This window comes from Salmo salar, chromosome ssa03 (assembly GCF_905237065.1).
Source record: "Salmo salar chromosome ssa03, Ssal_v3.1, whole genome shotgun sequence".
Taxonomy (NCBI): Eukaryota; Metazoa; Chordata; class Actinopteri; order Salmoniformes; family Salmonidae; genus Salmo; species Salmo salar.
The window spans coordinates 11,664,840-11,687,708 of NC_059444.1; the positions used below are offsets into that span (position 1 = coordinate 11,664,840).

The 22,869-nt window shown below is 41.2% G+C and overlaps 1 protein-coding gene across 4 annotated transcripts; it reads right to left on the reverse strand.

Moving 5' to 3' along the window:
• Positions 1-4,173: 4,173 nt before the first annotated feature.
• Positions 4,174-22,468, reverse strand: LOC106598504 (plasminogen activator inhibitor 1 RNA-binding protein). 4 transcript variants are annotated; one of them, XM_014189557.2, is made up of 9 exons: positions 22,102-22,468; positions 15,257-15,449; positions 13,150-13,293; positions 12,481-12,549; positions 12,277-12,369; positions 10,474-10,651; positions 8,289-8,345; positions 7,933-8,094; positions 4,174-5,967 (listed from the first exon to the last, which is right to left on the reverse strand). In XM_014189557.2, exons 1-9 carry the CDS (start codon positions 22,355-22,357, stop codon positions 5,908-5,910), a joined length of 1,212 nt encoding a protein of 403 aa, XP_014045032.1. In that variant the 5' UTR covers positions 22,358-22,468; the 3' UTR covers positions 4,174-5,907. The 4 variants fall into 4 exon arrangements, with proteins under 4 accessions (XP_014045032.1, XP_014045034.1, XP_014045025.1 ...); XM_014189559.2 differs by having other exon boundaries at positions 12,277-12,354; positions 22,102-22,467; XM_014189550.2 differs by having other exon boundaries at positions 10,450-10,651; positions 22,102-22,466.
• Positions 22,469-22,869: the final 401 nt, after the last annotated feature.

A 22,869-nucleotide genomic window follows, 5' to 3' on the forward strand; every position in this document is an offset into this window, starting at 1 on the left:
TTAATGATTTGAAATGATTTTACTGTCCAGATCCGTCTACACTCGTATCCAAACACGTGCGCCTGACTATTTCCAGAGGTGGTCTAAAAGAACTGATCAAAATCAGAATCCATCTTTTAATTGCCCCCTGTCTAAACATGGGGCACAATCTGAATGTGGACAAGATCAGGACAAATGAGGCATATTAACACCAGGTATAAACAGGTATTTTGACACAATGTACTGACATAGTTTTACATAATTATGTGAGGACAAATTGGTCATTCTTACATTGGACAAGGTAACTAACAATGGTGTAATTTTCATACATTTTTCATCAGTATGGCAGGAAATGAAACCTAGACCATATTTCAACAACTTACATTTGAGGTTGAAATATTGGGCCTTACAAAATGTTGAACAAATGATTTTTTTTTTTTTAAAGAACTTTGCTTAGAAATTAGATTCACAAAATAAACAAAAAATAATCAAATGCATAAAACGACTCATTTCCATTGAAGAATTAAAATATGTGAAAACGCCAGGAATCAGAGGCACATTGTCGACTGCGCCTTTTAAAGGCAATTTCCACAACATTTGCAGAGATTGCATGAATTCATGGTAAGCGCTGCAGATGGCTCAAGTGGAAATAACTTTTACAGCGCTTCAACACACCTTTGATTTAATTGCGGCCAGAGTTACTGTAGAATGACTTGATTAGGCACAAATCTTCCGAAACACTTGATCCAGTCTTATGATTGTATGATTAAACAGTGGCCTTCAAATGTTTGACATAGAGTACATGTTTTACATCTCAAGCTCCAACCTTCCAGTGCACTCCCATTTAAGGCTTCTCTGTTGAAATTACAAGTAAACATTTCAGAGATGTTTATTCAGTCCAGTGAAATGAGGATAAACAGATGAATGTTATTATGCCTTGGACATAGAATGGGTCACTTTTCACTGCCATTTTGCGAAGCCAAGTATGAGCCAATGAGAAAGTTGAACAGCTGTTATTACACAACAGTATCATATGAACATTTAGATTTTTACAAGTTCTGTCAAAAATGAAGAACAATACCCCCAAGTTCATCTGTTTTCACCCTCACACACAATGAATGGCACACGTAGGATTTGCAATCCCAATTTCCTGGCTAATCTTTTTACTTTGCTTACTTGATTGTTCATCTGTGAACGTGATTATAAACACGTAGCCTTGACGATCTAAGGCCAAATCACTGCTGTAAAAAGACCAAGTGAGAGATGTTTTTTTCTGTCATGTAGTTCCGCACTGGTGGGGACCATTTCCTTTTCAACAGTTTAACTTTCTACTAAAAACTTTGCAATGGTAACAAACTGAACCTGCTTGGCGAGACACGTGCTTAACCTTAGAGCCCGACACGTTGTGACCCTTGGTGTTTGTTCCATCAATCACAGTTTATTCAGTAACCTGACCTAGACCCCAAAAGACCATCAAGCAAAACTTACCTTGCAACTACAAAAAATGCTCCAAAGATCATGGCAAACCCTGTTGCCTCGATAGGCCCAGAGAATGGATTTCTGTGGGGAATGAATGATATCCACAAAATGAAACATATTATGTAATCTAATTTTCAAAAATTATATTGGTTTCTAACAATTGAAGAGAACTTACTTCAGTAGGATTCCATCAGCCAAAATGGTTAACAAAATAGAGAATCTTCTTAAAAGTGTAAGCATGGCATAGACTGGAAGAGATTAGAGGATGCACCATACATTGGACATAATAGCCAGGACATGACGTACAATCATACCACTGTGATCTCTATGATTCACATGCATTGATCATAGAAATAAAGTGGTGAATATTCAATATCGCGGTCAATGAACAAGAAAGAGGTCATACTTGAGTCGTTTGGTTCCTAGAAGTCTTGATAGCTGATTCCGAACATACAGAAGAGGTAGGGGAAAAATCTGCAAAGACTATAGACATATATCATGTTGAAACAGGCATACTGTTTTCATTGCCTGATGCAAGACTCAGTGTACATTCCACTCCCGTTGAATACAGCTTGGGGATCCCCATTCCATTTTCACTAGAGGCCTCTTTACCATTCCCTAAGGGTTTTCCCTTGAACTTGCACATGTTCACGTTTCAGAAATTTGATGTCGGAGGGGTTGTCTTCCAATGATTTGCTACAATGTCTCCACCTTGTGGGATGCAGAAGTACACTACATGACCAAATGTATGTGGACACCTGATTGTTGAACATCTAATTCCAAAATCATGGGCATTAAGATGGAGCCCCCCCTTTGCTGCCATAACAGCCTCCACTCTTCTGGGAAGGCTTTCCACTAGATGTTGGAACATTGCATATTGTTATTTTTTTGCTCCTTTGCACCCCAGTATCTCTACTTACACATTCATCTTCTGCACGTCTATCACTCCAGTGTTAATTGCTAAATCGTAATTATTTTGTCACTATGGCCTATTTATTGCCTTACCTCCCTAATCTTATTACATTTGCACACACTGTATATAGATTTTTCTATTGTGTTATTGACTGTACGTTTGTTTATCCCTTGTGTAACTCTGTGTTGTTTGTGTCGCACTGCTTTGCTTTATCTTAGCCAGGTCGCAGTTGTAAATGAGAACTTGTTCTCAACTGGCCTAGCTGGTTAAATAAAGGTGAAATTTAAAAATAAAAAAAATAAAAAATTGCATCAGGGACTTGCTTCCATTCAGCCACAAGAGCTTTATTGAGGTTGGGCACTGACGTCGCCGTTCCAATTCATCCCAAAGGTGTTCGATTGGGTTGAGGTCAGGGCTCTGTGCAGGCCAGTCAAGTTCTTCCACATCGACCTCAAACCATTTCTGTATGGACCTCGCTTTGTGCACGGGGGCATTGTCATGCTGGAACAGGAAAGGGCCTTCCCCAAACTGTTGCCACAAAGTTGGAAGCACAGAATCGTCTGGAATGTCATTCTATGCTGTAAGATTTCCCTTCACTGGAACTAAGGGGCCTAGCCCGAACCATGAAAAACAGCCTCAGACCATTATTCCTCTTCCACCAAACTTTACAGCTGGCACTATGCATTGTGGCAGGTAGTATTCTCCTGGCATCCATCAAACTCAGATTCGTCCATCGGACTGCCAGAGGGTGAAAACGTGATTCATAACTCCGGAGAACGTGTTTCGACTGCTCCAGTGTCCAATGGCGGTGAGCTTTACACCACTCCAGCCGATGCTTGGCATTGCGCATGGTGATCTTAGGCTTGTGTGCGGCTGCTCGGCCATGGAAATCCATTTCATGAAGCTCCCGACAAACAGCTATTGTGCTGATGTTGCTTCCAGAGGCAGTTTGGAAATCTGTAGTTAGTGTTGCAAACGAGGACAGACTATGTTTACACGATACGTGCTTCAGCACTCACCGCTCCTGTTCTGTGAGCTTGTGTAGCCTACCACTTTGCGGCTGAGCCATTGTTGCTCTTAGACATTTCCACTTCACAATAACAACACTTGCAGTTGACCGGAACAGCTCTACAGGGCAGAACTTTTACGAACTGACTTGTTGGAAAAGTGGCACGTTGAAAGTCAGAGCTCTTCAGTAAGGCCTTTCTACTGCCAATGTTTGTCTATGGAGATTGCATGGCTGTGTGCTCGATTTTATACACCTGTCAGCAACAGTTGTGGCTGAAATAGCCAAATCCACTCATTTGAAGGGATGTCCACATACTTTTTTCATATAATAGCACTCACAGCTTTCAAAGAAAACAAAATCTGAGACATTATTGTCTGTTCACATTTTCGATTATATTTATACTGAAAATGTGTATAAAACCTGTATAAACAATATTTATTATTATATGATAATATTTTAGGTTGACTACAACTGATATAATCACATGCTTTACTTTTATTTTCCTGCATTTAGTGAAATCAGGAAACGCATCACCTATGCCTCCATTGCCATTCATTCCAACTAGACTGGTTTATGATTTCTCCCTGACCAAGATGGCTGCCATTTTGGCCCCATTATGGAACTTTGAGGGTTTATAACATAGATCCTATTAAATTACTGTAGGGGCTCTATGGACATAACATTGAAATAATGCCAACGTCACACAGCTTGAATATAGAAAAGCAATACAGTTCGTTCTTTTTCCTTTTAAATCACAGTAATGATTTCACACAACTCACTTCCGTGGGCAGAATACATTTAACACCTCTTAAGTAATTTATTAGAACAGGGATGTTTGCAGAGAAGTCTACCATCAAGTGGCTCAAACAGTACTACAAAAGGCTTGCGCCAGTCACCTGTGTCCATGCATTACCAGCAAGTCTTTCCAGAGCATTGTAATATAAAGCTTTCAGTCTTTCAGCCTTAAATGTACCTCTTCCCCAACCCAAATGTGTGAAGCACAGGAGGTTGGTGGCAGCTTCATTGAGGAGAACGGGCTCATGGTAATGACTGGAGCGGAATCAGTGGAATTAAATACATCTAACACATGCTTTCCAGGTGTTTGATGCCATTCCATTAGTTCCGCTCCAGTCATTATTATGAGCAGTCCTCCCATCCTGTGGTGTGAAGTATACCCACTTCGTTCAAATAAATCCTCTACTGGAAATGCTAGACACAGACGACTATACGCAAGGTTAGCAGTCATACATTCTGTAGCACTCGATTGCTCCACATTGAACGGTCCATTTCTTTCAGACAAATTATGCAGTAGTGCTGCTGTAGTAATGATAATAATAATAATAATAACAATAATAATAACAATAATAGAACAGTAACAGCAAAGATGATCACCAGGGAAAAAATAAAATACAAATTACGTTTCAGAGTACTGGTGCTGATAGAAACAAGATATGTCCACAGTCGACCATCTTCCCTAGTATGAAACAACGATGTTCTCAGAAATAACAAGTACTTCAGGCAAGATAGAGCTGCTTTTGAACTTGTGGTCAAGTGCCCGGAAGATGTCAAGGTCATGACAGGGGAGTACTTTAAGTCCTATAAGTAACTATTGTTCCCGTTTACAATGAACCCAATCAATTTCACATGCACGCACACACACAAACACACACAAAGATTTGGTCACACAAAAAATACAATATATTCGTATAGTGGTCCTAAGGTTACTAGTAGTAAAGCCTGTACGACCTTCAAGGACCAGCCTAGAAATACATTTGGGCCATGGCTGCCCTGAAGACACAGGCAGTTAAGGACCAGGGACAAAGCACATGAACCACTGGTCAAGAAAAATAAGAGCTTATCAATAGGAAAATAAAGGAAATTCCCTTTCACTGCATGACAAGCAGAAGAATATTAAGATCAAGGGGTCACTCGAATACAGGTACATTTTTAAAACACAGTAAAAGATTTAGTACAAAGGTACTCAAATGTATTGAGTTTAACATCAGAGTAATACATGACTTAAAAGTCACCCCTTTCAAAATAAAAGCTCGTCTAAGATGACCCCAAAATAGTCAGATAAAGTCATGAGGAAAACCAGCCAAAGCCTCGGGGTTAAAACACACACACACACACACACACACACACACACACACACACACACACACACACACACACACACACACACACACCTCTGAAATGCATTTTTTCAAGCAGCAATACAAAAACAATATCCATGAAGTACGCATAATATCTGAAGAAAAAAAACATACTGTATGAAAACATCCCTGCTATCATGTCTCTAAATACAAAACTTTTACCAATAATTTGCTTCAGTTCAACAAGAAGTCCATTTTCCGCTTTTTTTTTGTCTTTTATCTGTCATTTTAAAACAGGTACAAATTTCAGTCCTCAGGTGTGATGACAGTCTTTTTTTTCTCGTATACTTGAAGAAGTTGTAAGCATGCAAGCCTCGTAGAGGAGGGGCCCGGAGGGGCTGATGGGGCGGGCTAGTGGCGGTGCTAGAGTATTAAGCCAGGGCCGGGAAAGCCTCTGGGTCGTCGACATTGGGAACGGACACTCCACCTGGCTGGGGACAAAGAGAGAGAGAGAAATCAGAGAATACTGGGTCGTGTTCAGTAGGGATTGGGAGGTACTACATGAACAACACAACTCAACAAGTAGAAGAACAATGATCACAGTCAACTTGAGCACCCAATTTGACTTTTTGTGGTCAGTGAAAACAGCTTTTTATGGTCACTAACCATTAAGGTTGAATGGTGGGAACCCGGTTACCGAGATTTACCAACCAAAACCACTCCCTTTTTACCCAGGATAAATAACAGAGAAACTGGTATATTCTAATAAATTATTTATATGAACACCATGGCGTGAAACAGAACTATTAAAATATATGCAATGTCTAAATCTGGCTTCTCTATGGACTGTGCATGATGAATCAGGGTGGGGACAGACAGCCCATCTCAGCATGGAGCACAGTTCTCAATGTTTGTAGACCTATCATCTCATCTTGGTAACTTTTTGTTCTTGTGACCTAGGCCTAAATTTGCTGCAGCATACTACAGTAATATTAAGACCGAATGCATGTCTAATTTACCCATCTTCAGCTGGCTTTTGGGGGTTACCTTGTTTTAGATGTGTAACGATTATCATTTTTTCAATTCTCCAGAGTTTTAAAAACAGCCCATCACTCGAATATCGTTGCTTTAAAATCAGTGCATGCATGAGCATTCACTAAGTCTTTCTCTCTCTCTCTCTCTTCATCAACTCCATTCAAATTGCATCCAAAATAGATAATCCTGAATCTAGATTGATATATAGCCCTATATATAGGATGTCCTAGCCTACCTCTTTCAGGTACATTTAATGCAGTATTAGCCTTATATTTAGCTAATTACTGATTACTGACTAATTACTAACAAGCTTCTAACTTATAGCCTCTGTCTCTTGCTCAATATGCAACCACCTGTGCTCCGCTGGCCTCTCCTTAAAAAAAGTTCCTTAGCTCTTGGAGTTCCATGCAGGAAAAGCTAGACTAGAATAACTTGTTGGACATCATTTCTTTTTAGAGGAGCGCAAGCTCTTTTTTGTTTAATGTTAAATACAGCAGCCAAGAGAACTCACGGATAGTTTGAAATAAGGGCGAACGTGCGATGGTGGTTGGCTATAGAAGTTATTTATTCAGACCCATAACCATTCAATCATTGTGAAGAGAAGTGAAAGCCTTCTACATCTAATTCTAGTCCAACATTATTAAAAGACGACATTAGAATGATGACGATAATTTAACCGTTGAACGCGAGGAAGGAATGAAGCAATAGAGAGAAAGAGGATGTAGGCTAATAACATTAGGGGAAATATTATGAAAGGTATATATGCGTCAGCCTACTAATTATACAAATAGGCCCCATTATATTTCAAACTTAAAATCAAATTCAGTAGCTTGTAACTTTGTAGACAGCTTGTGCTGCACCAGAATCGCAAGTTCTCTTCTGCTTTATCATGGTTTAACGATGTGTGTAATTCCAGTCCATGTAATATAATACAGTACAGTAATACAGTTCACGCTCAAAAAGATTAGCCTACTGGTGCTAGATTCATTTATTTACCCAAGAGAGCACATAGCTAGATACATCTATTGGTTTTTATGTGTTTCTGTCATGCGTAATGTGCAATAACCTATATCATATATGTATTGGATAATGGCACAATCATTTGGGCTTTTTTGTGCTTGGGTTCATTAAATGTGGTTAATGTAGGGCTCATAAAATGCATTTAATATATGTCTCATCAGGCTCAGGTAACATCAGGTTTGAATTTTCATGCTGATCAAAGCTATAATCAAATCCAGATTTATAATGCCACTCCCGGTTTTGGAGGGAAATACCTGGTTACCTGGGAGAAAAGTGATTTATTCTCGGGATGGAACATTTGTACAATACCGGGAAAATATTCAACCCTAGTAACCACAGCCTTTTGTGATCAACATTTACATCTATTTGTGTTCAGTGACAACAGTCTCCATTAGCGTTACCTTTTCAGATCGGCCTCCTCCCGCACCGCGACCTCCCCTTCCTCCACGGGTTCCCCCCCGCCCGCGCCGGCCCAGGTCTCCGAAGTTGATCTCCAGCTGGGCTGTAATGTCGTTGGCGGGCTTGCGGAAGTGGTGGTCCGGGCCAACTTCGTCAGGATTTCCCTGATGGAGGAAGAGTTGACGTTGTTTACATTTAGCCAGAGACCACTGATAGCAACCATCTCAACTAGCCAACATGCTAACTACTGTTTGACAGAATTTAACTCTTGATATACTATGCCAATGTGTATGAGTGTGTAGATAAAGGCTTGTTTTATCAGAATTGTATAGGGGTGAATATGTGAAACAACAGGCACCTTGAACAGAGGGGTTGTGTCTGCTTCAATCTCTGGAGCATCAATCACAGCCGGTCTCTGTAACAGCCAAGAGAAAGGACCAACAATAAGGATGAACACTTCAGTCACATTTGTAATGACATAGCCTCTTGGAGAGGGTTGTTAGCTGGTTAACATTACTATCTGGCTTATATCAGCCCTTTTGTTGGTAAATGCATAAAAAAGACCACCACAGTTATTAACAATCTTTATTAACCTTAAAGATTGTTTAGTATTGATCCGTTGACAGGAATCAATCATCAAACTTCTTTCTAACTTAAAACTTTTTTCCCAAAACTTGAAATGACACAGTTCACCAATATCACTTGAGTAGAGTACTGTATATCTGAAAATGTTCTGTAACTTAAATTGAAATCAAATTTATTTGAAATTAAAAACAAATTATTTAATTGAGTCGGTCACATCCTAAATGTAAATAACACAGAATTTTCTCAAATACGGCATGAAAACATAATGAAATATGCAAAACACAACTAGGGCTGTCACAATTACTGTATAACTGACGGTAATGAATGAAGACCGTCATAAAAATAAAATAACCATATATATATATATATATAACATAAATATATATAACATAACATATATATGGTTATTTTATTGTCATGACGGTCTTCATTCATTACCGTCAGTTATACAGTAATTGTGACAGCCCTAGATGTTTTTTGGGGGGAGGGGGGAATGAACAGCTGATTGAAGACTTTCTGCGATAACATGGACTCTTAACAACGTGATAAAACTTTGTTGCCCTTGCTGGAACAAGCAAGGTGTTGTAGCAAACTATGAATATAAGGAGCTTGGAACCTCTAACCCTGGCAATAGATGCAGTAAAGAGGTCAATTGAACTCGACCAAAACAATGGAATTGCCATGGAAACAAGTAGGGGGAAATGCCGTGGGAGAAAGATCCCGAGTCTCCTCATTGCCCCCCAGCAAAATTAGCCTACATTTAGGCTATTGTTTACACGTGTATTTTTCACTATGTTGAGGTAAAAATCATTTTATAATGCTTGTATGGATGTCAACCCAAATACATGTTCATGTCATCGTTACTAATCAACTGCATTACAGTTAAAACTACCACCACTTATTTCTGTATGCTAGCTGTGCTAACCAGCTTATATGAACAGGAGTTAGCATTTAGCAGTCACTTCTTCTAAACCTAAAAAAGGGACAACCTCTACATGTTTTGCAGCGAAAACTGCAAAATATATCCACATAGGACTTAAGTAACCACAGTGGCCTGTTCCATGACATAAATCATGAAGTATTTGACAAATATCCACTTTGTTATATCAGATTTGTTGAACTTGCGCCAATCTGGTCGTTCAATTGACTCCTTCACCCCATATAGCTGAATGGTAAACTCATGGGTACACTGGCAATGGATGTCTGCTATTGTAATGCAATCATTTCCATGGTAATGTAGAATGTTCACTCAAATGATAACTGAGGTGGCTCATGCTATGGAATGTATTTTTTGTAATGTAAATTGAGTTTAATCAACAAATCACAGCACATATTGATGGGTACACTTCCTGTTTTACTCCTATGGCTACACTTGTAATGGTCAGTCCACTCATTATGCCTTCATTGACTTGAATGGGGATGCCTGTTCTATTAATTCTATTTCTATGTCAGCCATGCAGTCAGGAGCGGAGGAAAGCAGAAAATGTGGGTCCAAATTTTTTTTCAATAATAATAATAATAATTTTACATTTGACATTTTAGTCATTTAGCAGACGCTCTTATCCAGAGCGACTTACAGTAGTGAATGCATACATTTCATACATTTTTTTCCCATACTGGTCCCCCGTGGGAATCGAACCCACAACCCTGGCGTGGCAAACACCATGCTCTACCAACTGAGCCACACGGGACCATAATAATACAAAAATATTCCTATTCGAACGGTTAATACGGAGACCCTGGTCATTTGGCTGGACAATTACGTCACCCAGAATTCCATGACCATCACAGTCCTAAACTACAACCAAATACAATGGCAAAACATCTATATACACACCTAACAGTGCACTGCACAACTACAGGTAAGCAAAAAGCAACAACAATTTTTTTTTAATATAAATTATATATACACACACACGGCTTGTGTCACTTACGTCTTTCAGCTTCTCGTCACTTACATCTTCGCTCTTGGACTTGTGCAGAACGTAGCCTTTGTTCCACTTGCTGTCGGCGCCCTCGTTGGGCTTGCGGATGTTGAACTCCACTTTGGCGCGTTCCTTGTCCTGCATGGCTTTCCATTCGTCCAGGGTCATCTCCTTGGGGCCCTCCTCCTTTGGTTCCTCCACCTCGTTCTCCCTGGAGGAGACAGAGACGCATTTGTTATTGAAAGCTATTACCATACATTGTCTGCTAGCTTTCACATTTCTGTTGTTTTGGATTTCTTCTAGATTGACTGTAGGGCTGCTTGCATTGTGGACCACGGGATGATCTGAATGTTGAGAACAGCACAAATCAGCATAAATGCAGCACCATAGAGAACCAGTACAGTGTGATGTTAACTCCAAGAACAGGTCTCCCTGGCAAAAATTGGACTAACCTGTGTGTGTGTGTGTGTGTGTGTGTGTGTGTGTGTGTGTGTGTGTGTATGTATGCATCTCATGCGTCTTGGCATGCTCTCCACCAGTCTTTCACATTGATGTTGGGTGACTTTATGCCACTCTTGGCGCAAAAATTCAAGCAGCTCAGCTCTTCCTCTTGATCACATTCAAGAGGTTTTCAATGGGTTTCAGGTCTGGAGATTGGGCTTGATTCAAGTGTCCTTCACAAAAACAAATCTGCCCGATTCCAGCCTTGCCGATTCCACCAAATTTCACAGTGGGTGTGAGACCTGGAGAGGCCTACAAGCCAGTGTGAAAATCAGGGTTATTCCATCAAATATTGATTTCTGAACTCTTCCTAAGTTAAAACATTAGTATTGTGTTGTTTAAAAATGAATATGAACTTATTTTCTTTGCATTATTCAAGGTCTGACAACACTGCATCTTTTTGTTATTTTGACCAGTTGTCATTTTCTGCAAATAAATATTTTTATTTGGAATTTAGGAGAAATGTTGTCAGTAGGTTATAGAATAAAAAAAATTAAAAATAAATAATTTTACCCAAACACTTACCTATAAACAGTAAAACCAGAGAAACTGATAATTTTGCAGTGGTCTCTTACTTTTTTCCAGAGCTGTATATGTACAGTTGAAGTCGGAAGTTTACTCCTTAGCCAAATACATTTAAACTCAGTTTTTCACAATTCCTGACATTTAATCAGAGTAAAAATTCCCTGTTTTAGGTCAGTTAGGATCACCAATTTATTTTAAGAATGTGAAATGTCAGAAAAATAGTAGAGAGAATGATTTATATCAGCTTTTATTTCTTTCATCACATTCCCAGTGGGTCAGAAGTTTACATACACCCAATTAGTATTTGGTTGCATTGCCTTTAAATTGTTTCACTTGGGGCAAACGTTTCGGGTAGCCTTCCACAAGCTTCCCACAATAATTTGGGTGAGTTTTGGCCGATTCCTCCTGACAGAGCTGGTGTAACTGAGTCAGGTTTGTAGGCCTCCTTGCTCGCACACGCTTTTTCAGTTCTGCCCACACATTTTTCTATAGGATTGAGGTCAGGGCTTTGTGATGGCCACTCCAATTCCTTGAATTTGTTGTCCTTAAGCCATTTTGCCACAACTTTGAAAGTAAGCTTGGGGTCATTGTCCATTTGGGAGATCCATTTGCGACCAAGCTTTAACTTCCTGACTGATGCCATGAGACTCCAACCTAACTGTATGTAAACTTCCGACTTCAACTGTATATGTATAAATAAAGGTTAAATGAAATGGAGCGAAATGGGTTGGTTGTCCCGTTTGGGGTTTGGGGTGTTTTGCACCGAGGTGTGCAGGGAAGTTAACTGGACAGGTCCAGGAAGGTGCTCACTTGTTCTCAGAGTCAGCAGGGGGGTGTGCCACTCCCTCAGGGGTTCCCTCGGGTGCAGCAGTCTGTTCAGCATCACCACTGGGAACAGAAATTCAACACAGCGAAGGAACAAACCAGTTAATATCAACAAAGGACCTGTGTCCTTGCCTACACATAATGGTCATCTCATTTAAGGGAGTAGGTAATGATTGTTTGAACACCAACCTTGTTTCGTCCTTGGGGTTCCCCCAGTTGTGAGAGCCACTCCCGCCACGCTTCTCCTCGGATTTCTGACTGTTGAGGGGAAAAAAATGGAAACCAAAAGCTCCACCATACCACTAATCACAGAGCATCTGAAGATCTAATCCCTCCAAAAGACCATCACTACCACTAATCACAGAGCATCTGAAGATCTAATCCCTCCAAAAGACCATCACTACCACTAATCACAGAGCATCTGAAGATCTAATCCCTCCAAAAGACCATCACTACCACTAATCACAGAGCATCTGAAGATCTAATCCCTCCAAAAGACCATCACTACCACTAATCACAGAGCATCTGAAGATCTAATCCCTCCAAAAGACCATCACTACCACTAATCACAGAGCATCTGAAGATCTAATCCCTCCAAAAGACCATCACTACCACTAATCACAGAGCATCTGAAGATCTAATCCCTCCAAAAGACCATCACTACCACTAATCACAGAGCATCTGAAGATCTAATCCCTCCAAAAGACCATCACTACCACTAATCACAGAGCATCTGAAGATCTAATCCCTCCAAAAGACCATCACTACCACTAATCACAGAGCATCTGAAGATCTAATCCCTCCAAAAGACCATCACTACCACTTGTCCTTTAAGGACTCTGAGCAGAAATTACTCACGGTTTGTCACCGCCGCCACTGTGTCTGTCGAAGTCCCGTTTGCCCCGGGAGTCGAAGCTGTCACCCCGGCCCATGCCCCGGCCCCGTCCACCACGCCCACCACGGCCGCCGCCACGCCCTCTGGGGGGCCGGTCTCCGAAAGGTCTAAGGAGGCACACACACACACACACACACACACACACAGGCTCAGCATCAAGCAGCACAGATACAGAATGAGCAGCTCAGAACTACGAATACTACTTCATTGAACGTTTTAAAAACATGCAAGGATATATACCTTGCCTTCAGAAAGTAGTCATATAGCCCTTCACTTATTACACATTTTGTTGTTTTACAGCCTGAATTCAAAATGGATTAAATAAAATAAAAAAATCTCACCCATCTACACACAATACCCCATTATGACAAAGTTGAAAACATGTCTTTTAGAACATTTATTGAAAATGAAATACAGATCTAATTTACATAGGTCTGTATTTCATTTTCAATAAATTTGCTACAATTCCTAAAAACATGTAACAAGTACTCACACCCCTTTGCTATGCCACTACACCATGAGCTCAGGTGCATCCAATTCATTTTGATCATCCTTGAGATGCCACTACAACTTGGGAGTCCACCTGTGGTCAATTCAATTGTTTGGACATGATTTAGAAAGAAACACATCTGTCTATATAAGGTCCCACAGTTGACAGTGTATGTCAGAGCAGAAACGATACCATGAAATCCAAGGAACTGTCCCGAGATCTCTGATAGAATTGTAATGAGGCATATATCTGGGATATAAAACAATTTCTATAGTATCGATAGTATAGAGAACTGTGATCTCCGTCATCGGGAAATAGAAAAAAATATGGAACTACCCAGACTCTGCATAGAGCTGGCCTTCCGACCAAACTGAGTAACTGGACAAGAAGGACCTTGGTCAGGGAGGTGACCAAGAACCCAATGACCACTCTGACAGAACTACAGAGTTCCTTGGCTGAGATGGGAGAACCTGCCAGAAGGACAACAGTTTCTACAGCACTTCACCAATCTGGACTTTATGGGAGAGTGGCCAGACAGAAGCCACTCCAGAGAAAAAAGGCACTTGACAGCACGCCTGGAGTTTAAAAAACGCACGTGAAAGACAGAGGCAAAAGATTCTGTGGTCTAATGAGACAAAAATTTAACTAAATGTAAAGCACAATGTCTGGAGAAAAACAGGCACAGATGATCATCCGTCTAACACCATCCCTACATTGAAGCATGGTGGTGACAGCATCATGCTATGGGAATGCTTTACAACGGCAGAGACTGTGAGACTGGTATGGATAGAGGGAACAATGAATGGAGCCAAATACAGGCAAATCCTTGATGAGAACCTGCTTCAGAGTGCAGAAAACCTAAACTGGGGTGAAGATTTACATTCCAACAGGACAAGCATACAACCAAAGCAAAACTGGAATGGCTTCAGAACAAGCATGTGAAAGTCCTTGAGTGGCCCAGCCAAAGACCAGACTTGAATCCCATTGAAAATCTGTGGAAAGACGAAGATTGCTGTTCACCACTGCTCCCAATCTAACTTAACAGAGCTTGAGAAAAATCCGCAAGGAAGAATGAGAGAAAATCCCCAAATCCAGATGTGCAAAGCTGATACAAGTCGACTCAAAGCTGTAATCGCCGCCAAAAGTGCTTCTACAAAGTAATGACTCAGGGGTGTGAATACTTAAGATATTTCTGTATTTCATTTACAATAAATTTGCAAAGATTTCTAAAAACATGTTTTCACTAATTTTATCCATTTTGAATACAGGCTATAACAACAAAATAAGTCACGTTGTATGAATACTTTCTGAAGGCAATGTTGGTTATAGGTTGTGAGGATAATAGGTGTGATTTTGACAGGTTTGTTTGCATTGCTTTAGCTAGTAGTGAGCACAAACTACAGTCAACGGCAAGAGAGAAGTGTCATCTGACACTTAGAAATAACGAACTGAAGCATACAGTGTGTCCCGGACATCTGTCTATCCCACGATTCCCAGACGGCCAGATTTCATCAACGATAATAATTATAATTAACAAACAATGTCTCTAAGCATTGTCATTTAGTACAGCAACTACTCACTTGTCTGCAGAGAACTCTCCTCTCTCTCCGACGTCGGGCTTGTCCTCGAGGGGTTTATCGAAACGGCGCTCACGTGGGGGTCTCCTGTTGTCTGGCCTCCTCTCGGCGGCGGGCCGCCCCTCGCCCTGCCCGGCCTGGTGCTGGGAGCCAGGTTGGCCCTGCTGGTCCGGCCTCCGGTCCACCCGCCTGATACCTGCCACCACAACAACAACACATGGAGGCTTTAGAGGTGGACACCGATATGACTACAGACTAATTAGGAGGGCGGTGCAGACAAAACCCACATGAGCACCACTCTTTCAATAATACTTTTTGATCAAATGTTATTTATCACATGCGCCGAATACAACAAATGTAGACCTTACCGTGAAATGCTACTTACAATCCCTTAACCAACAATGCAGTTCAAGAAATAAAGTTCAGAAAAGATTTACTACATAAACTAAAGTATAAAATAAAAGTTAGACAAAATAACAATAACGAGGCTATATACACAGGAGGTACCGGTACTGAGTCAATGTGCGGGAGTACAGGTTACTCAAGGTAATGTGTACATGTAGGTAGGGGTAAAGTGACTATAAACAGAGAGTAGCAGCAGTTTAAGGGGGGGGGTGTCAATGCAAATCGTCTGGATAACCTTTTAATTGTTCAGGAGTCTTATGGCTTGGGGGTAGAAGCTGTTTAGAAGCCTCTTGGACCTAGACTTGGCGCTCCAGTATCGCTTGCCATGCGGTAGCAGAGAGAACAGTCATTGACAAGAGTGGCTGGAGTCTGACAATTTTTAGGGCCTTCCTCTGACCTGGTATAGATGTCCTGGATGGCAGGAAGCTTGGCCCCAGTGATGTACTGGGCCATACACACTACCCTCTGTAATGCCTTGCGGTCGGAGGCCGAGCAGTTGCCATACCAGGTGGTGATGCAACCAGTCAGGATGCTCTTGATGGTGCAGCTGTAGAACATTTTGAAGATATGAGGACCCATGCCAAATCTTTTCAGTATTTCACATCTGATGAGCGTCGGAGCCGGTGTAGTACAATTCGATCTTAGTGCTGTATTTACGATTTGCCTGTTTGATTGTTCGTCGACGGGCATAGCGGGATTTCTTATAAGCTTCCGGGTTACAGTCCCGCTCCTTGAAAGCGTCAGCTCTACCCTTTAGCTCAGTGCGAATGTTGCCTGTAATCCTAGGCCTCTGGTTGGGGTATGTACGTACAGTCACTGTGGGGACGACATCATCGATGCACTTATTGAATGTGGTGTACTCCTCAATGCCATTGGAAGAATCCCGGAACATATTCCAGTCTGTGCTAGCAAAACAGTCCTGTAGCTTAGCATCTGCTTCATCTGACCACTTTTATATTGACCGAGTCATTGGTGCTCCCTGCTTTAATATTTGCTTGTATGCAGGAATCAGGAGGATAGCATTATGGTCAGATTTGCCAAATGGAGGGCGAGCTTTGTACATCTCTGTGTGTGGAGTAAAGGTGGTCTAGAGTTTTCTTTTCCCCTCTGGTTGCACATTTAACATGCTGGTGGAAATTTGGTAAAACGGATTTAAGTTTCCCTGCATTAAAGTCCCCGGCCACTCTGGCCTGCTCGCCTCCCTACCTCTGAGGAAGCACAGTTCCCGCTCAGCCCAGTCAAAACTGTTCGCTGCTCTGGCACCCCAATGGTGGAACAAGCTCCCTCACGACGCCAGGACAGCGGAGTCAATCACCACCTTCCGGAGACACCTGAAACCCCACCTCTTTAAGGAATACCTGGGATTGGATAAAGTAATCCTTCTAACCCCCCCCTTAAAAGATTTAGATGCACTATTGTAAAGTGGTTGTTCCACTGGATATCATAAGGTGAATGCACCAATTTGTAAGTCGCTCTGGATAAGAGCGTCTGCTAAATGACTTAAATGTAAATGTAGGAGCACCGCCTCCGGATGAGCGTTTTTCTGTTTGCTTACGGCGGTATACAGCTCATTGCGTGCGGTCTTAGTGCCAGCTTCGGTCTGTGGTGGTATGTAGACAGCTATGAAAAATACAGATGAAAACTCTCTAGGTAGATAGTGTGAGATACTCTACCTCAAGCAAGCAAAACCTCGAGACTTCCTTAGATATCGTGCACCAGCTGTTGTTTACCAATATACATAGACTGCTGCCCCATGTCTTACCAGAGGCTGCTGTTCTATCCTGCTGATACAGTGTAAAACCCGGCAGCTGTATGATGTTCATGTCATCGTTTAGCCACGACTCGGTGAAACACAAGATATTATAGTTAATGTCCCGTTGGTAGTTTAATCTTGCTCATAGGTCATCGATTTTATTTTCAATTGGTTTTACACGCTCGCCTACGAATTCTCAGAAGGCAGCCCGACCTCCGCCCCCTTTTTCTCCGTCTTCTCTTCACACAAATGACAGGGATTTTAGCCTGTTCCCGGGAAAGCAGTATATCCTTCACGTCGGACTTGTTAAAGGAAAAAGCTTCTACCAGTTCATGGTGAGTAACCGCTTTTCTGATGTCAATAAGTTATTTTCGGTCTTAAGAGACAGTAGCAGCAACATTATGAACAAAATAACTTACAAACACACACACACACACACACACAAAAAAATAACACAGTTGGTTAAACAAATCAAAATATATTTTATATTCTTCAAAATAGCCATCCTTTACCTTGATGACAGCTTTGCACACTCTTGGCATTCTCTCAACCCGCTTCATGAGGAATGCTTTTCCAACATTCTTGAAGGGGTTCCCACATATGCTGAGCACTTGTTGGCTGCTCTGGGTCTTCAGTTCCTGTGGCGGTCCTCATGAGAGCCAGTTTCATCATAGCACTTGATGGTTTTTGCGACTGCATTTGAAGAAACTTTCAAAGTTCTTGAAATTTTCTGGATTGACTGACCTTCATGTCAAAGTAATGATGGACTGTCATTTCCCTTTGCCTATTTGAGCTATTTGAGCTGTTCTTGCCATAATATGGACTTGGTATTTTAGAAAATAGGGCTGTCTTCTGTATACCACCCCTACCTTGTCACAACATAACTGATTGGCTCAAACGCATTAAGGAAAGAAATTCCACAAATTAACTTAACAAATCACACCTGTTGATTGAAATGCATTCCAGGTGACTACCTCATGAGGCTGGTTGAGAGAATGCCAAGAGTGTGCAAAGCTGTCAACGCGGGAGAAAGTGCATGTTATAAAATAATATTTAATAGTGTTGCACCATTATTCTTACTAGAGGTCGACCGATTATGATTTTTCAACGCCGATACCGATAATTGGAGGACCAAAAAAAGCCGATACCGATACTTGGAGGACCAAAAAATCCGATACCGATTAATCGGCCGATTTTTTTAATGTATATATTTGTAATAATGACAATTACAACAATACTGAATGAACACATAATACATCAATAAAATCAATTTAGTCTAAAATAATTAATGAAACATGTTCAATTTTGTTTAAATAATGCATAAACAAAGTGTTGGAGAAGAAAGTAAAAGTGCAATATGTGCCATGTAAGAAAGCTAACGTTTAAGTTCCTTCCTCAGAACATATGAAAGCTGGTGGTTCCTTTTAACATGAGTCTTCAATATTCCCAGGTAAGAAGTATTAGGTTGTAGTTATTATAGGACTATTTCTCTCTATATGATTTGCATTTCATATACCTTTGACTATTGGATGTTCTTATAGGCACTTTAGTATTGCCAGTGTAACAGTATAGCTTCCGTCCCTCTCCTCGCTCCTACCTGGGCTCGAACCAGGAACACATCAACAACAGCCACCCTCGTTGCAGCGTTACCCATGCAGAGCAAGGGGAACAACTACTCCAAGTCTCAGAGCGAGTGACGTTTGAAACGCTATTAGCGCGCACCCCGCTAACTAGCTACCATTTCACATCGGTTACACCAGCCTAATCTTGGGAGTTGATAGGCTTGAAGTCATAAACAGCGCAATGCTTGAAGCATTGCGAAGAGCTGCTGGCAAAACGCACGAAAGTGCTGTTTGAATGAATGCTTACGAGCCTGCTGGTGCCAACCATCGCTCAGTCAGACTGCTCTATCAAATCATAGACTTAATTATAATATAATAAAACACACAGAAATACGAGCCTTAGGTCATTAATATGGTCGAATCCGGAAACTATCATCTCGAAAACAAAACGTTTATTCTTTCAGTGAAATACGGAACCGTTCCGTATTTTATCTAACGGGTGGCATCCCTAAGTCTAAGTATTGCTGTTACATTGCACAACCTTCAATGTTATGTCATAGTTCGCAACGAGCCAGGCAGCCCAAACTGTTGCATATACCCTGACTCTGCATGCAATGAACGCAAGAGAAGTGGCACAATTTCACCTGGTTAATATTGCCTGCTAACCTGGATTTATTTTAGCTAAATATGCAGGTTTAAAAATATATACTTGTGTATTGATTTTAAGAAAGACATTGATGTTTATGGTTAGGTACAAGTTGGAGCAATGACAGTCCTTTTTCGCGAATGCGCACCGCATCGATTATATGCAACGCAGGACAGGCTAGATAAACTAGTAATATCATCAACTAGTGATTATGATTGATTGATTGTTTTTTATAAGATAAGTTTAATGCTAGCTAGCAACTTACCTTGGCTTCTTACTGCATTCGCGTAACAGGCAGGCTCCTCGTGGAGTGCAATGTAAAGCAGGTGGTTAGAGCATTGGACTAGTTAACCGTAAGGTTGCAAGATTGAATCCCCAAGCTGACAAGGAAAAAAAATCTGTCGTTCTGCCCCTGAACAAGGCAGTTAACCCACTGTTCCTAGGCCGTCATTGAAAATAAGAATGTGTTCTTAACTGACTTGCCTAGTTAAATAAAAAATTATTATAATAATAATAATAAGAATAATCATCATTCGGCAAATCGGTGTCCAAAAATACCGATTACCGATTGTTATGAAAACTTGAAATCGGCCCTAATTAAATCGGCCATTCCGATTAATCGGTCGACCTCTATTCTATTGTTCTGTGAATGATTGGATACAGCCAGTATTGCTCCAAAGGCACATCACTTATTCGCATACAGCCAGTAGTCATCCAAAGCCCCACCCCCCTCGCCCAAACTTTTCTCATCGGATCTACACGACTCACGTAGGTCACCTATTTTGGATTCAAAACGGCGAATTTCACCTAAAGGTGACTAGTTTGCATCCCTGTAGCTAACGTCAGCTAACCGGCGAAAAAGCTTGGGGTAAACAAACAGTGATGCAAGTATTGTGCGACAGCTTTACTAACTTCACTGTCAGTCTTAGCAGGTCGGGAAACAAATTAGAGTGACAGAATAAGTATCACGCAAATAATTTGTTGTTGTGACAGCCAAGTATGTTAATAACGACAAGTGAGGCTGCTGAAAACATTTATTGAAACAACAAAAAAGTGTCAGTAGTTTGCTTTGGATGATGACAAAGTTAGCCTAATTACATGGGAGTAACAGGGATATCCTATGGCTGTACCCTGTACCCTGCAGAAATATGCAGAAATTGCTCAACCATTTTCTGGTTACTAAAATTGTAATAGTTTGCCTAATTTCAATATGTGACAAAACAAGCAAGTATGTTTTAGAGAAACATTGTGGCATCTAAACCATTGAGAAATATATTTTCCATAAACAAAAATATTGTTTTCAGCTGTTTGAAGCTAGTGTGCAAAACCGAAAGTAAAAGGAAGCATAGAAAAAGCATAGAAATAAAGCACATTGAAATCAAGTCTAAGAAGCCGTAGATATTTTCTATGTAATGACAGATCTGTAACTAATATTTATATGTGAATTTGTTACAAAAAGTTACATATAACAGCTAACAACATGAACTATGGGCCAGCTGTCAGTAAAGGTGTTAGGGTTACTCCAGAGGAAGTTGCTGAGCTAGTTCATGAGGGTGTTGTGTTACCCTGTCATTCTTACTTTGACAGCATGCACCTTTGATTCCAGGCAGACACGCTTCGTTCAATGCATTTAGTTAGTGATAATATTTAGAGGGGCCTTAGCTAGCTAATGTTACTTTGGTTGTGGTGGACATCTGGCCAGATGCACCCGTTCACAAAAACATTGCGCATGCACTTCGAGGAAATAACAGCTTGTTAGCTATAAAGTGAAGTACAGTAACATCTGTTTAGAAAAGCGGATGCGCAGATGAAAACAAACGCCAACACGCTAGTTCCACTGTCATAACACTTCACGGAATAAGCTACCTACATGAAAACAGTACTATGCAATAACTTGATAGTCAGCTTGTACCGTTTATCCACCTGCACCGGACTTTGGTTGGCTAGGTCGCGCGAACTACCTAGCTTGCTAATGATGCAGGTGCAGCATCACGCACGGGCCTCATTCAACTCGATATTTCTGACAGTTCAGTAGCATCACTGTTGTTTTGAAGAATAGCTAGTTAACTACGCAGCTTGTCCCGCAAATCCCTAGAAGAGACAGATAGCCATCTTCTTTCTTAGCTAAATACAAAGCTAACTAGCTAGCTATATTATGAATATGTGCACCAAGCTCAAGCTGTTTCACAACAAAAACATTAACCTGCGCAGCAACCACAGCGCCATCATTTACAACGTCCACATCCTGCAGGTGGAATGGATTTCAGCGAGAGGCGGGCCAGAGTGCACAGGTGGATGCTATCCAATGCATGATTAACCCGTCTAATAATGCATTGGATATGTGCATGTTTGCAATGGGTTCTTCTGTTGCCCTCTAAATTGATCGCAACAGGACAGAACCCATGTTGTTGTTAGCAAACTGGCTAGGTTTTTGCAGGTTTTGAAATACACGCACCACCAATTTGTCAGCGTGCACCTTTACCTTCTTTCTTCAGAGGTACTGCAGCCTGTGTTTCATCTTTCTTGTCAAGGAGCGGATTCTTCCTGTCCTTCTGTGACTCCTTCTTGGGCTGCTTGGCGGCTTGGGCTGCAGACTTGGTGAGACCAGCTGCAGCCGCCTCTTTCTTCTTATTCTCCGCCGCCTTTAACACCTCGAAAGGGTCTGATTCATCGTCCAAGAGCTGGTCGAACCGATTGGTTACGATGCAGCCGAAGCTTTCTTGCAGATGCCCGGGCATGATCGCGCCCCTTCAGCGGAATTCACCTCCGATTCTACGAGGCTTGGTGCGAACAATTCGCTAGATACTACCTACCACAAGATGGCTGGGAAATGTACCTCTTCTCTTCCGGCGCGAGGAATATCCGTTATATTCAGTAGTGCGATATGGGGCATGTAGTCGTCTAGTCCAGGATTTTCCAAACTCGGTCCAGCTTGTAAACAATTGCATATATCGTGTAAGGTGACAACTGTTTGATTATTCATTAATCCCATTAGCCATTAAATACTATTGCTATTAAAATGCATGTTCATTGACAAAACAAAATGCCTTTACACTGCTGACTGGTTAAGAAATCAAATCAAACTTTATTTGTCACATGCGCCGAATACAACAAGTGTAGACCTTACCGTGAAATGCTTACTTACAAGCCCTTTTAACCAACAGTGCAGTTCAAGAAGAGTTTAAGTAAATATTCGCGCTCTAGCGACTCCTTGTGGCGGCCGGGCACATGAACACTGACTTCGGTTGCC

Coding starts and splice junctions, on each gene's coding strand:
- LOC106598504 (XM_014189550.2), bottom strand. CDS start 22,357: ATGCCCGGGCATCTGCAAGAAAGCTTCGGCTGCATCGTAACCAATCGG. Junction 15,450..22,101: donor AGTACCTCTGAAGAAAGAAG/GTAAAGGTGCAC, acceptor TTGTGGTGGCAG/GTATCAGGCGGGTGGACCGG. Junction 8,346..10,449: donor GTGACGAGAAGCTGAAAGAC/GTAAGTGACACA, acceptor TGGCTGTTACAG/AGACCGGCTGTGATTGATGC.